General features: G+C 34.4%; 1 protein-coding gene across 2 annotated transcripts in view; it reads left to right on the top strand.

Annotated features, from left to right (window-relative positions):
* The window catches only part of cdh8 (cadherin 8), a 264,233-nt gene extending 255,203 nt beyond the window's left edge, over window positions 1–9,030 (top strand). For both annotated transcript variants that reach the window (XM_066713716.1, XM_066713715.1), the window contains 4 exons: window positions 1,779–1,900; window positions 2,294–2,411; window positions 6,274–6,525; window positions 6,984–9,030. In XM_066713716.1, coding sequence (XP_066569813.1) covers window positions 1,779–1,900; window positions 2,294–2,411; window positions 6,274–6,525; window positions 6,984–7,477 — 986 coding nt within the window. In that variant the 3' untranslated portion in view covers window positions 7,478–9,030. The remainder of the gene's footprint in view (window positions 1–1,778; window positions 1,901–2,293; window positions 2,412–6,273; window positions 6,526–6,983) is intronic.
* Window positions 9,031–15,566: the final 6,536 nt, after the last annotated feature.

Here is a 15,566-nt window from a genome sequence, read left to right as displayed (position 1 = left end):
CCCGTGTTTCTGAAGAGTTTGTGGGGGCTGATATCCAGCCTATAATTTATTCCTGATTCCGATAAAGGGCAGAAAATAAAGTATTATCAGAACCAATAAATGTAAAGCCCGACACTTAAAAAAAAAAGTTTGTAAACGTCTGATTAATCAATTAATCTTAAAAATAAGTGCTTAATGTCAAAGTTTATTAATAATATTTTTTTATAAGAAACATATTCATTATTTTTATTATTAATAATATATTATTATTATTATTATTATTATTATTATTATTATTATTATTATATTGATTATAGCAGACTGTTGCAGAAACCAGATCTAACATTTGATGTTGAAATATTCCAACACCACAGCAACAGCTTTGACAGAGACCATAAAAACGGGTAGCTTATGGTTACAGACTAAATATGACAAAAAAAATCACGATTGTCAAACAAAATGTGTATACATTTTTTTGTTTTGTTTGTTTAGTTAGCCTTTGGCAAGTGTCTGCAAGTGGCGATAGCTGTGGAAATGCACACACCTAATAGAAATTTACCAAGCAAATACTGCAGTGTTTGCCATTTCAGATCAGAATTTAACAAAAATGCGCTCTGCCGTGAACAGGAAGGATTGTATTCCGTCTCATTCTATCATGATTTGCCACCCAAACCACTGTGTGTTCTGCTGTTTGCACCAGATGACATCTAACTAATCAGATTGAATTCCCAGCTGTCGGAGAGTGAAAGTCACTTTAACAGCCAGCCCTGGAATGGGGGCAGAGCTACGTACGACTTAAATGCCTTGAAGGATTTCAGATATAGCATTGGCATCTAGAATGCAGGCTTCCTTCTTAATTTCTGTATTTTGTATTATAATAATATTTTTATTTTATTTTGGAGATAAGGCAATACGTTAAACATATGAATTATTTTTAATTGTTTAAACATTTCGCATATGTGTGTGTTTGTAGTGGGGTACACATTAGAGCAGGTCCTTGTGAAAATAACTTCATTATTACTGAAGCAAAGTTATATAGTAATGAGGATAAATATTGTCCACAGGCTGAGGTGATCACTATCTAACAAACAATATGCTTTAAATAAAAATCCTTTGGTTCTGTATTTGTACACCATTATGAGCCTTGTTGTTTATGTATGTATTTATTAGACAGAAAGGGGCTTGATATATGCACTACATAACACTTTTTTTTTTTCTTCATGTAATATTTAATCTCAGCAGGGACACAACAAAAATGTCAATGATTTAGCTAGGCTGGATATTCAAAAAGGACTGATCTATATCTACAGCACAGAAGCCCCTATCACAACCGAGTCCAAAATTATTAGATAACGTCTTTAAAGTTAGTGTTTGGAGCTCTGATTAAAGGCAATCATTTACTGGACTCTCATAAGGGACTATGAATTACGAGCAATGAATAATTCCAATAAACCCAAATCTAATTAAATTGCCCTTTATTGTCTTTTAGACTTCATCTGCCATCATTTCATTAATATGCATAAAAAGGTTCCATGTATAAAACATGAATGTTGTGAAGGGAATTTCAATATCACTTGGCATGGACTACATTTCTTTTTCTTACCATCTATTCTTATCGTGATTTATCTTGGTTACTTAATATGATCATAAATATTTCTGCCACAGACTACATGATTGTTTTTCCACATATAAGACAGTTTTGATTACGGTTTTGGAATCAAAATCCTGTTTATTTTCTTTCTCTGTCTACTTTTATATTTTATAAGTTGTTTCATATGTAATTTTTATCTTTTTTTTAGGGAATAACAGTCAAATATCTCAAGCTACTGTTGCTATTAAAGTTCTTGACATAAATGACAATGCTCCTGAGTTTGCATCAGAATATGAAGCTTTTCTGTGTGAGAATGGAAAACCTGGGCAGGTAGGACATTTATCAGTGCTGTCAGCGATTCAGACGAATCTCTTCGGTAATGATGAGCCTATTTGAATAATAGCCTATTTATTTCACTGAGGAATTCGTATGCAAGATCATTCCCTTTCCTGTTACACTCTTCACAAAATAATATAGATAAAGGTATAAATATTTATATTGATATAAATATGTATACTTGAAAATCAGATACCAGGGTTAAGCGCTAACTATGATAGTAAAAACTGTGCTGACATCTTTAAATGGTTTATTTTGAAAACTGATTTGGAAGAACTATAAAGACTATTATGTAACTATGTTCAGTAAGATAGTAGATCCAAATTATTTTGCTATTCTTCATTTTGTAATGCTGTCTTACTATTTTGTATATGTTCTTTTTTGCAGGTTATTCAGACAGTCAGTGCCGTTGACAAGGATGACCCAAAGAATGGGCATTATTTCATGTATAGTTTGGTGCCAGAAATGTCCAACAACCCTAATTTTACCATCAAGAACAATCAAGGTAAGAAAATGGAAGCCAACAAATAAATAAGTAAAAAATAAAAGACTTAATGCATGTATAAATAACATATGACAAATGACTGGCCTGTACTGTCATTTACAAGAGCTATCCTCAATACAGTATAATTTAATTTGCGATGTATTGAATGTATCGTACAATTTATGTTTGTGTCTTTTTCTGATTTGCCTCTGTTATCAGTAAAACATATCATTACATAATTGTAATGACTACAAAAACAAACACACGTCAGCTCTTGCACACTGTGATCCTAAGACACTGTGATCCTAAGACATTGCATTTTAAAGTACTTAAACAAAGCATTTATACAGGAGAAGTATTAAAGATACTTAGTGGATTTGCCTACTTATGGACATCAGTTCTCCTTTACTGCACAGTGCATTTTGCAAGAAAACAAGTGAACAGGTTCCAAAACCCTGTCTTTTTTTTTTCTTTCGTAATTGGATTTACAGTGACTTCTTGAATTGTTGCAGAGTAGCAGATGGCACTAAATTTGTTTGCTAAATACCATGATTGGTTTAGCCAGCTATCTTTTTTCTGTGTTGCACTAGCTGAAGTGCCTTTGCTCAGCCTAATGTTTCATAATGTTTTCAAAGAGCTGGGGGCAAAAATCTTCATCTGGTTTGCACCTTCTGTTCTTATATGACAGCTGGAGGCAAGAAGATCTGCTTTATTTTGTTGGAAATTATGCTACTTTTTTCACAAACAATTGTATCATTAATTTTATTCCAAAAACAAGCCACAAAGAGAACAGGTATATTCAAGAGGCATGCTTTGTATGCTTCCTGACACAACAAGCAAAGCAGTGTTTCAGTCGTTAAAAAACAAACAAAATAGCCCTAACCGAATGCTTTCCCCGGTTTATCATGTTTTGCAGAATTACCTTACGGTCTGTAAAAAGAAAACTTATTTAAATAACAATAATCCTTTACGGGGTGTGATTCTATGCACTGGCGGCTTTAAATGTCATCTTTACCTGTTTATGCTTACTAATATTGTATTATATTACCTGGAGACATTGGATTGTTTTTTAAATATTGAGTGACTACTTACTGTATGTTGTTTTGGTTTTTAAAATTAATAAATGTTGCTTTTTAACATTTACCAAAACAGTTAAAAAAAATACAAAATAATATAACATTCCACTCTGTGTCTACATTAAAGAATGTAAAGAAAGACTTGCAATATATATTAAAGTATTCTGAATGATATTAACATGCATAGCAGTGACTCTCCTTTAAAAAGGATGCTGAAAACCAAGGTAGGGTTCAGAACACAGGGGACAGAACCATTTCTTTATTTTAAATGCTTGACGAAAAAAGGTGAAGATGTGCTGCCAGAGATAGATACCCAAATCACCGGAAAACATAATTGAGAAGATAAACATTGGACCCCCATGATGACTGTAGTTGGAGCTTCTGTTCCCAATCCTCTAAGCTTCTACCATATTCTACTGCTTGTTAGAGCAGCATTGTTTCTGAATTTTACAACCTCCTCCAATTACCCATGAATATCAGCATGAGAAGCAGAAACCCTCAGATCTCAATTAACAGAGACACAGCTTTAAATACTCTTTGATCAGCAAGTTCAGCCCACAGAAGCCAAATCAAGCACTATATTTTTGGTCAGGGATTTAGCCCACTTGCACAATAGAGGATAGAAAATCCTAAATTTGCAAGATCCGTAATTCCTTTGATTTAGGGAAAAAAAATGTCCTCAGAAGATTATTACCATACCAATAAATACATGTAGACGACTTTGCATATTTTCATTGTTCAATCATAGCTCTATTAACAAGTCTAAAAGCTCATCTTTGGCAGATGTTATAACTAATTTATTTTAATGTGTTTTAGCTGGTAGTGCATTAAGAAGTGAATTTGCCTTTTTTCCCTCTCGCTCATAAATCCCACACGTGTTCCTCCCATTTAATGTTAACCTCTGCAAAATTGTTTAGGCAGTGACCGGAGTAAAGACAGGCTTGTTAGATTGTAAAGTTTAAATAATATTCTTTAGGTGCCGCTGACCAGTTTATGATTTAAAAGGAAACGCATTGACTTGGCATGTCGCTTTCTATTTGGAAATCGCTGTAAAGATTACTTTTGGCAACACATAGTGGACTTCACCACCTACTAACTCCACATAATAACAGTAGTGGGACTTTAATTATTATGATGAATCAGCTCTGAGAACCTACAAATAATTATACTGTTGCCCAAAGCGGAAGAAGATAAATATTAACATAAATATCAGCAGTACTTCCCCACTGGTAAATAAATGGTCTATTAAGATACCGTGTGCACCGTGTGTTGAGTTCTGCATGTGTACTGAGTTCAGATGAGTTTGTATGAATTATGATATATATGTATATAGTACAAAAAAAATGCTAACAATTATTGAATCAATTTTCCCTGAGGCTGCTTTTAATGATTATTAATTATCTGTTGATACCCTCCTTCCACACACTCATCAAATATATATAAACACACATCTATAACATATCAGTTGCTTTTTTGTAATGAATGGGTCCATCTCAAGCACTGAATATACTGAGAGACTACAGTAATACTCTTAATATCGCATTTGCTTTGATATTTGAGTACCAGTGTGGAAGTACAACTAGTCAGGGTTGTAAAAGTGGTAGTTGAGATTATAAGTAGCATAATATATTCACGTTTAATATTAAAGCCAAAAGAAGATGACTTTGAAATGATTGCTGCATTGAACGTTATTTTCCGATTAATTTGCTCTTCTCAACCCTATTGATCCAGTTCAAAATAAATTACATGAGATGTAGAACATTGGACAGAAACAGCTACATAATGAAACCTGCTTCTGCTTTAATGTTGGCTGCATTTTCTGAAGTAGAGCTGTTGTTCCTCTGTCTTTTATAAAGTAACATTGAATATTCTCTGTATTTTGTTTGCTATCTCCCATTTCTTGTGATTACTGTGCTTTTTATAGTTAACATGAGGGGACCAAAAGAATAATTGTAAGATTATTAGATCACATCTAGCAGGACCCAACCTCTGTAATTATGAGGCACAATATATAATTTATTAGCCTTATAATAAGTCTTTCACTTCTTGTTACCCTAATTAAAATCCTCTGAATGTCCCTTTTTCAAGGCAGATTTGAATGCATGTCTGTGTGAGATTTTTTCTGCAACATAAATACATGATAAGATTCTTACATTGCCAGAGTTAAAACCCAATTGTTCAAGAAACGTCATACGGTCTGGATGCTTAATTCTTGTTTCATTATCTGCTTCACAAAGGGTAGAAAACAATAGGTAGACACGGTAGATAATGAGATCAAAGTGCATCAGGGAAGAGACAAAGTTGTTATGTTGCAGTGAAGTCAAAATGAATAATACGTGGCTTTTGCTATATATCACTGGCAAATATCTCAGCCCTTTGAATCTCTCATTCTCTAGTTTGGCATTCCTTTAGTGTGCCTGTTCATGACATGGACGCCTTAAGGGATTTGATGGACATTTAAAAAAATAAAAAAGGGAAGTTTCACACTGATTTATTTGGCAATCAAACCCTGTATAAAAAACAGTCTTTTAATGCAGCAATACAAACATGTTTTGTATAATAAAAAAAAAGACATTTCCTGACTGGCCAATTGCCATTAATGAATACTTGAAAAAAGGATGATAAACTTTACTATACGTGGTGTTTGTTTGCTTTTTTGTTTTGTCTCCGACTTCCATGTTTAAATTGTGCAGCTTAAGAAATTCAGACTGAAATACGGCAGAAACTGAAAATTCATCAGTCTTTCAAACTGACCCAACATGGTACCCATGATTCGCAAATGTACTGAGTTCTTTTCTCTTCCACAGACAACTCTATCAGTGTTCTTGCCAAGCATAATGCCTTCCGGCGTCAGAAGCAGGAGATGTACTTTCTACCCATCATCGTTCGTGACAATGGCCACCCCCCCATGAGCAGCACCAACACGCTGACTATCCGGGTGTGCGGTTGCAGCAGTGATGGCATTGTCCAGTCTTGCAATGTTGAAGCCTATGTTCTGCCCATTGGACTTAGCATGGGAGCCTTAATCGCTATTCTAGCATGTATAATCTTACTATTAGGTATGTTTCTAAGGCCTTGTATGTTTTGTATATGTTGTGTGGAGTCAGTTTCATTTTAAGCAGTGCCTATTTCAGCATCCTAAAGAGAAAGGAGTGACTTTAACTGAAACATTGCACAAATAAATGCATGTAAACTATTAAATTGAATGCCAACTTAATTTTGTTATATATATATATATATATATATATATATATATATGTATATTTAGAGAGAGAAAGAGATTTTCAGCATAATGTTGAGACTTTTTCCATTTAAAAAATAAAATTACCTTTACACATCTTAAATAAAGTTTTCCCATCTTGCAGAGATGTGGTTATTTATAAAACTGACTGCCTGCTTATTAGACCTTTTGTATTTAATTGATTAATCTTTTAGAAAACATAACGTCTTACTGCTGCATGTGCTCTGGGTGGAAGCCGGGCTCTAACATTGTAAATGTGTTCTTCTTGTTACCCAGTTATTGTCGTGCTATTTGTGACTCTGCGAAGACACAAAAATGAGCCTCTTATCATCAAAGATGATGAGGATGTCAGAGAAAACATCATCCGCTACGATGATGAGGGGGGAGGTGAAGAAGACACAGAGGCCTTTGACATCGCCACTTTGCAGAACCCTGACGGGATTAATGGGTTCCTGCCTCGCAAGGACATCAAACCAGATCTACAGTTTATGCCTAGACAAGGACAGCACTCTGCCCCTAACGGTGTTGACGTTGATGAGTTCATAAATGTACGGCTACATGAAGCTGATAATGATCCCACAGCACCCCCTTATGACTCAATACAGATCTATGGCTATGAAGGTAGGGGCTCAGTGGCTGGCTCACTAAGTTCACTGGAGACAGCTTCTTCAGACTCTGACCAGAACTTTGACTACCTCAGAGAATGGGGTCCACGTTTTAAGAGACTGGGGGAGCTCTATTCAGTGGGAGAGAGCGATAAAGAGACTTGACCAAGGATTTACAAATACCGATCGATTATGTCAACATAATTGTGTATTATGTTAGGGTTGCCAGATATTAGAAAAAGCTATAAAAAGGGCCACCTTTTTTCTTAGAGGAAAGCATAGAGTTCATCTACCACATCAAATGCATTGTAATGTTGAACCAAACTAAACAACATCTATATTAGGAGGTTTATGATTCTTGTGGAGTGTGACTTAGATTCTGTCGAGTGTCTAGCAGTATTTTGGGTATTTTGTTGTTCACTGTGACCACCAGAAATATCAAGATCTGGATTCTTGGTAGTCGCTTTAAGAACCAAGATGGACGACACACAGTTATCATTCAGTGGGATAGTTACGTTGTTGGGCTTTGGTGGGCACATAAGTTTCCTGCCATTGTGAATAGTCCAGGTTTCAAATCGCTATCCATCATCCTGCCAATTTGAAGAAAAAAAAAGAAAAAGAAAAAAAAGAGGAAAAAAAGCAATATATGGTCTTCATTACAATGTTGAATGTAAGTATGATTAAAAAAAACATTATATTGGCTTTTAATAAGCGTTAGTTGAGTTCAATACTTGGTGGCCACATTTATTATATAAACTGGATAAGCCTGTTGGCTTACTTTATACATCTCTTTATATTCACATGTTCTAAGTGTGTCTGCCCTAAAACATTATTAGCCTATTATTATAAAGAGACTACTGAATACTGAAAAAAGGATATTCCAGATACGAATGAGGCCTTCTTTTTATGGAAGCAGATGTAATGTTCTACTGTCTTCAGCTGTTTTTGAAAAGGACTTACCGTTCTTTCTTCATTTTAGGAACTCTCATTTTTATATCATTGCTGGCTGTTTTGTGCATCAAATATTAAATGGGTGTCATTTTGTTCAACTTAATTTGTCACTGGGCCAGCTGTTTTATTGGAGCAAAATTTGAAATTCTGAAAATGTAGTTAATACAGTAATATGCAGAGAGCTATAACGATTTTAAACTGTGAAGAAAACAGATGGTATCTAAATCATTTAGAAAAATGAGGGGACAAAACAGTACCTAAAGATGTACTGTATATATTTGGAGTTACCAGTAATAATTTAAGCACAATAGCTGGAAGGATCTGGTTCATGTGGATATTTGAGCCCTGGACATTCAACTAATTAAATTTATAGAACTGGTAACATTACCCATGTTAAAATTAATTCAACAGATAAAACACTTGCTTATTGTGCTACACTGTATAATATTAGAGAAATACCTGTACATAGATTTACTGCTAACTTTCTAGCTTTTCTTTTAAAGAATAGATTTTGTCTATGCACGTTAGCTCTTGCACAGAAGATTCTTAAATAGCACTAAAGCTGCGTGCATACTCAATTTGTAACAATATATGGCAGTTCTTAGTAGATTCTACAGTATATAATAATTAGTCTTACATGCAAATCATATTTTCTACTGTGCTTTAATGCTATACACTTGTATGTTTAATTATTTACTCCATGTATTGTAATCAGAGATACCCCTGTATTGTTTCCTACTTTGTGAAATATATTTTTATAAATACTGTTGGGTGTGGTCTTATTTGGCAACAACGGTTGCAATGGAATATATTTTTAATTAGATGCGCTACCATACATGGCAGTGTTGACAAGTTACATTTTATGCTGTATATGCAGTAAATGGCCACAGATTTTTCTTTTCTTTTTTCTTTTGGGAGTAATTGGCTTTATGGTTGCCAATGTCATGCTGCTATCCTATGGACATGAGTAGAGAAATATTACATATTATAACTTACATAATATTTAAGATTCTTGTCAAATGTGTGTCTCAACCGCAGTGCTTCAAACTGACCATAAGTAAGCCACCCATACTGATTCTTCTACTTCCTCCATCCATCCATCCATCCATCCATCCATTCAGATTCTATTCTGAAATTGGATCGGGCTTCATATCAGAAATACCAATTAAAATTCTTCAATCAGGGAGCATGAGAAATGTGTCAGTTAGGTGCATATTTTTTTACAAATCATCCAACAAATGAAAAATGCATATAATTACAAAGAATCTTAAATCTTCTCAGCTGATGAATTAGTGATTATATGTACAGTTTCCTGGAAAAGTGGCCTTAAGATCTTTCAGTTGAGAAGTTCATGAATCCAAGACAGTGAGGAAGTATCTGTAATGTGAATGTCTAACTGGTGGATGACTTTCATTTATCGTTATCATGTTATACGACAGTATGTAAATTAATAATCATATCATCAAGTCTACAAATAATTAATCTGTTATAATCAAGGAATGAAAGGGAGCATTAATAGAAACCCAGGGCTGTTAAGTTATTTTAGGGATATAAAATAAAGGTCATGCTGAATTTCAAAATAATTTGTGACCAGCAATTGGATGGTTTTTCACTAATGCACGATCTGTTTTGTAAACGTGATGAACATAAACTAAAGAACTTAAGACAATTCCTGCAGTGTATGTGGACAGTCAAACAAAACAAAAAAAAGGAAAAGAAAAATGTGTCCTATTATTTATCTAATGAAGAATACACGTCAAGATAGAATAATGTATACAGAATATATTAAACCAAAGAATATTTAATAAACATAAATTCCATGTGAAAGAAGTCCTGTTCTTGCCTTCAGGCCCTGCTGGGTGCTAAAAATATTATTGTTTTCTTTAGCTTGACAACAAACAGAACTGTCAGCTAGTTCCAGCAGCTATATGTTAACAATTGACCCTTTCCAGCTTTGATAATTAACTTAATGTACAGTACATGTGAAAATAAATAAATTATGAATTATATTGGAGGTCAAAGGTTTTAGACTTAAAGATTCGTCAATGAGCATCTACGGTAAGCTACTCCATAATTATCCTCAAAAATGGGTCACCCTCTAAACCTTTTCCTCCCCCGTTCTTTTTAAACAAAACAAACCGAACGTAAAGCCACAGATTGGAACAGAAAGGACTTCAGGGTTCATTTCCATCTATTACAAATACATGCCAGGGAAGCAAAAGCAAATATCCATTCAAGCAGTGAAAGTGGTTTCCTCACTTGTATTGCATCTTATTTTGCTGAATCACACGGAAAGTAAACATACAAATACTGAACAGTTTACTTGTAAGTGTTTTATTATCAAGATTGCTGTTTGAGCAACTAAATGTTAACAGCCTCCCTGAAATCAGAAAATGTCAACTGGTTATTGCTTTTTCTTCCACTTTTAAAGATAAGTCCGAGAAAGTACTCTGATGATAATACCTTCTCAAATTTTACCAAAAAAAGTTATTCCTGTGTTGTATTTGGCATTACAAAATTGAATGTATTGACAGTAAAATCAAACAAACTATTGATATATTGGGAAATAATAATAATGATAATACAAATAATTGAATACATTTTGAAATCTGTTTTTAATATTTTCTTATTTTGCAGTTGAAAGTATTCACACCCTTCATTTGAAACAATGATGTGTGACCATTCATTAAATATTTAATACACCATACTATTTGACAAATATATTTTCAGAATTTGAAAATCACGGATCAAGTCCTGTGTGTAAATATTTCCCTGCCATTCCACAGTCAATCAATGGATTGCCAGTCATAAGTTTACACCCCATTAAACGATTTCAGACGGGACAGGGTCGCTGTACAGTCAACCTCATTCACTGGGGTCAGGCCAATGACTCACACTGCAGATGTGGAGCACCAACGACTATGTTGCACATTGTGAACGATTGTCCACTCACATGATTTGACGGTGGTCTATCAGCTTTGCACATCGCTGAAGAGGATGCTGTTCAATGGCTCGGCTCGCAATGCAAATGCTAAGAAGACCCTCCTTAACATTGTTTCAAATGAAAGGTGTGTATACTTTCAACTACATCTTGAAGCAGTCATTTTTGTATTTCATATTTGTGGATACATACTAAGACTATTTGTCATGCTGTTCTTACATCTACCATCCTTACCCCTGGAAATCCGCAATAAGGTAGGGAACAATAAAAGCTTTTAAACACTTGGTTATTATTAGCACTTAAGAGGGATTATGAGAATACTTAGACGTCACATTCTCTTTTTAATTATCTCCTAATTGTCTCTAGTTTCAGCCCTGACATTTCTCCCCCTAGTTAAATTTACTTTATTGTAGATTACAGTAATTATTTTGTGGCTCTGTCAATATTAAAGCTTACTCATGTCACTTGACATTGAAATTGCTGCTGCAACTGTTAGATACACTTTTCAAAGTAGGCCTACCAACTGCTAGGGTGTCAAAAGTCAAATGTAACAAAATTTTAATTAAGAATATTCTCCCAGATGCCATATACAATATTTACTGTTTCGAGGGAGTGACCGGTGTTATTCACTTCAAATTATGGTTTTGTCACTTTAGTTTGCAAATGCCCATAACAATGTCCATAATTGTAGCACAAGTTCTCATGCATTTCCCATTGGGAATATGCCTTCTAGAATTGTGTAAGTTTTGAAATTCAACATTAGAATCTGGAGTGAAATATGGCCACTTAAATAGAGATGTATTTATGTTTAATAAATTAATCATCAGATTTGACGCAGATTGTTTACTCTGTTATACTGGAATAGCCAATGATTAGGTGTATGTCAAACATTCAGAATTATTCAGTCAATTGATATAACCCCACACCTGCCTGGAAGAGATGAAGAAAACATACACACAAACCTCTAAAAAAACATTGGTCATCAAGCTCAATTTATTTTCTAACTACAGGCCCAGCAGGCCTTTCATATCAAGTTGATGATTGACACAATTCTTGCTGATAACATTGCACTCACAGGTCCCTGGCCAGTGATTGAGGTCAATTCTTTTGCAGAACTCCTGAGATTCCCCAAACACCTCCATGAAACCCAATTGTGCGTCACCTCCTTGGGCTCCCAATCTTAGACCATTTCAGCAGAAGAACCCTTATTATCTCTGTATTCATTCAAGGTAGAGATGTTGTCTTACATTATCTTTCAGTGACCAGGCTATCCTGGGATACCTGAGGGTTAACTCTTCAAGGATTATCAGTATAATTAAACATTTCTTGTATACTCAATATTCAATTTTAAACAGTTCACAGATTAAACATTAACTAGCCATATAACCTTTATGTTAATATAATGTGGTTTTATATTTAATTTAAAGACAGTAAATATCAACATATTTACAGTAATAATATTCTAAATGTAATCATACCTCCTTAAGAGCCATCTGTTTAGATAACACCTGTACACAATTGTAATCCTGTTTTATACCTTAATTTTATTATCTGTAATGTGTAGATTAAGTTTAATAGTGATGTTTTTACATTTGTAATGTGCATATGTAGAACATTTTATGTTAGTGTTTGTTAAATCGTGCCGTAGGTAAAGGTGTCTGATAAATATAATTTGAAGACTATCATTTATGTAGTCTCATGGAAAGCAACATTGCAGTTTGATTAGTAAACAAAATGTGTTTTTTTTTCCAGTGTCGTTCTGTGCCATATCAACTAAAACTATGAATTCAAAGGTTTTTTGATGAGTTTTGAGGGATAATATTGTGGCACACACTCATTCAAGCACAGCAATCATATTATGATAGAGGGGGGAAAAAAGAGGTAATTAAAAAATGAAAATTAGCCTGACCTCTTCAGAAACATGTCAGTATGCTTTCTCAAGAGCAATATAATAAGAACAAGGGGAAAATGTATCTCATGAAAGAGTCTGATTATATTCTCTTCAGAGTCAAATCCTTTGTATAATAAATTTAGATCTAGTTTTAATTATCTGGCTCACATCATCCTACCAAACACAAAAGCATCTTACAGGCATTTCACTCCCCCTTTTTGGCACACATATCTTTCAAATTAATGATCTTATCTCCTTGAGCCCCTGCCTTTTTGTGTTAATCCTGCAAAGAGATTAGAATTTTACTTGAATCTTATCTGATATTATAGCCTTTTCAGAAACAACAAAAGCCCTCGATCTTGTCTTTTACAGAACACTTCCAGGAATAGATTTATATATCATAAAAATCCTAATTCGGCAACATTACATTTACAGACACACACACACAAACATATCTCTATATGCCACACACGTACACACACATATACAACTTTACAAAAGTGAAACATGGAATATGCCAAACAAATGTCGCCAGTTCAAAATGTGCTGCATTTGCAGAAACTTTCTGGTTCAGGTTTGAGATTTAAACATCTCCGGACAATGAAACAACCTCTCTGTAAAGGACATGACTACAAATACACTACAGTACCACTGGAAAGTTGCTTGTCCAAATATGTGTCTTAATATAGTGTGTGGCTATAGAAAGACTTCCTTAATGATTAAGGAATATCTGCCTTAATGTTTTTCTTTGTTTTGCTTTGACCAGAGTTTGTCATAATTCTGAATAATGTACCTTCATGAAGTAAGTCCTTTTCCTTTCCATCCTCATAAGAAATCTTTATGTGATGAGCCAGGAAAGAGAATCTGAAATCGTTATCTGACAGCATGACTAGCTGTCTTTCCTATTTATTTGCATTTGTAACTAGCAGTGTCACCCAACAAAAGCTTTTATGTTGCATGTCTGATCAACCAAAGTGTCTTGAAAATACATTTCGCTGAACAATGAAATCCTCTTTTTATTCAGTTAGGCTTGTGCTTACTGTCAAGTCTTAAACATTTTGTAATTTGTCTATTTACAAAGACCTGTAGGTAAAGTTGCACCTAAGATACAGTATATAAATCAACAAATTCTGTTTTAACGCACAAAGCAATTTAACAGTAAATCATGTCAGCAGTGCAATCTGTATTTATTATAGACTGCCAATGTCTCAGAAAATATACTATGTGATTTAATTTACATCTATTGTCAACACTATTTCATTACACATAGATCTGAAGCTTAAAGTGTAAATTCCATTTACACATGTTAAACCTCATTCGTAACTTATTGCTTTATGGTCACAACTTTCTTTTTCCATGCAGGTATTGCTAAACATTACTACCCAGTCAAAATCTCAACATATGGGTTAGAGGTAAGAATTTGAATCTACATCACACTGGTCCTCTCTTAATTAGCCGAAATGTAAGCCATATCCTTATACAAACATTGGCAATACAGTCCGTGTGACCCAATAGGTCAATTGCATCATTAGCAGTCAGACTTCAGTTCTGTGTGTTATTTATCTGCAAGCCTGTAACAAGCTGTTAAACTAAACAGAAAATTAATTTATCTACAAGCTTTTTTCCCCTAATAGAAATTCCCCTCAGGTGACAAGCGGATGCGGGTTTGCTGCTAAATCTCAAAGGACTAAATTCATATTTTTTTGCTGGCTGAGTTATTATTAAACAAATATATATATAAATATCATGACATACAATTCAGCCATCAATCTCACAATGGTATCAGATGCAAATTAAATCTCTCTCAAGTAATATTTTAACTTGAATATGAACCGTCCAATCTACTGCTTGTACTTGTAAAACTGCATTTATATGTTCATTGAACTAAGGTAAAATGTACATCTAGGATTACTGGTTTATGTACAAATAAACATATTCCCTGTCTAGGTTTGAGAAATCTGACCACTGTCAAATCTAAATCATTCCTGAAAGTGGGAAAACTTAATATTGTGTAAATCATCATCATCATCATCAGCCTATATCGATCTACTACTGGATGAAGGCCTGCCCAAAATGCCACAGATTTCCAATCGGATTCAAGTCTGGGTTATGACTGGGCCACTCTATAATATTCACTTTCTTGTTTTTAAGCCACTCCAGTGTCGCTTTGGCTGTGTGCTTGGGGTCATTGACCTGCTGAAAGGTGAATCCCCATCCCTGTCGTAGGTCTTTTGCAGACTGAAGTAGGTTTTCCTCAAGGATTTGCTTGTATTTAGCTCCATGCAGTTTCTCCTCTACCCTGACAAGCTTCCCAGTCTCCATACCATGATAGGGATGGTGTTACCTGGGTGATGTGCTGTGTTAGGTTTTAAGCCAGACATAACACTGTGCATTTAGGCCAAATAGTTCGATTTGTCAGTAAATCCAGTTTGTTACTGTTGATCAATGTCCTTTCTCTTTGTCTCCCATAC

Source organism: Amia ocellicauda, chromosome 9 (genome assembly GCF_036373705.1).
Source record: "Amia ocellicauda isolate fAmiCal2 chromosome 9, fAmiCal2.hap1, whole genome shotgun sequence".
Lineage (NCBI taxonomy): Eukaryota > Metazoa > Chordata > Actinopteri > Amiiformes > Amiidae > Amia > Amia ocellicauda.
Note: the sequence above shows the minus strand (reverse complement) of the source record. Positions and strands in the feature narration are given on the sequence as shown.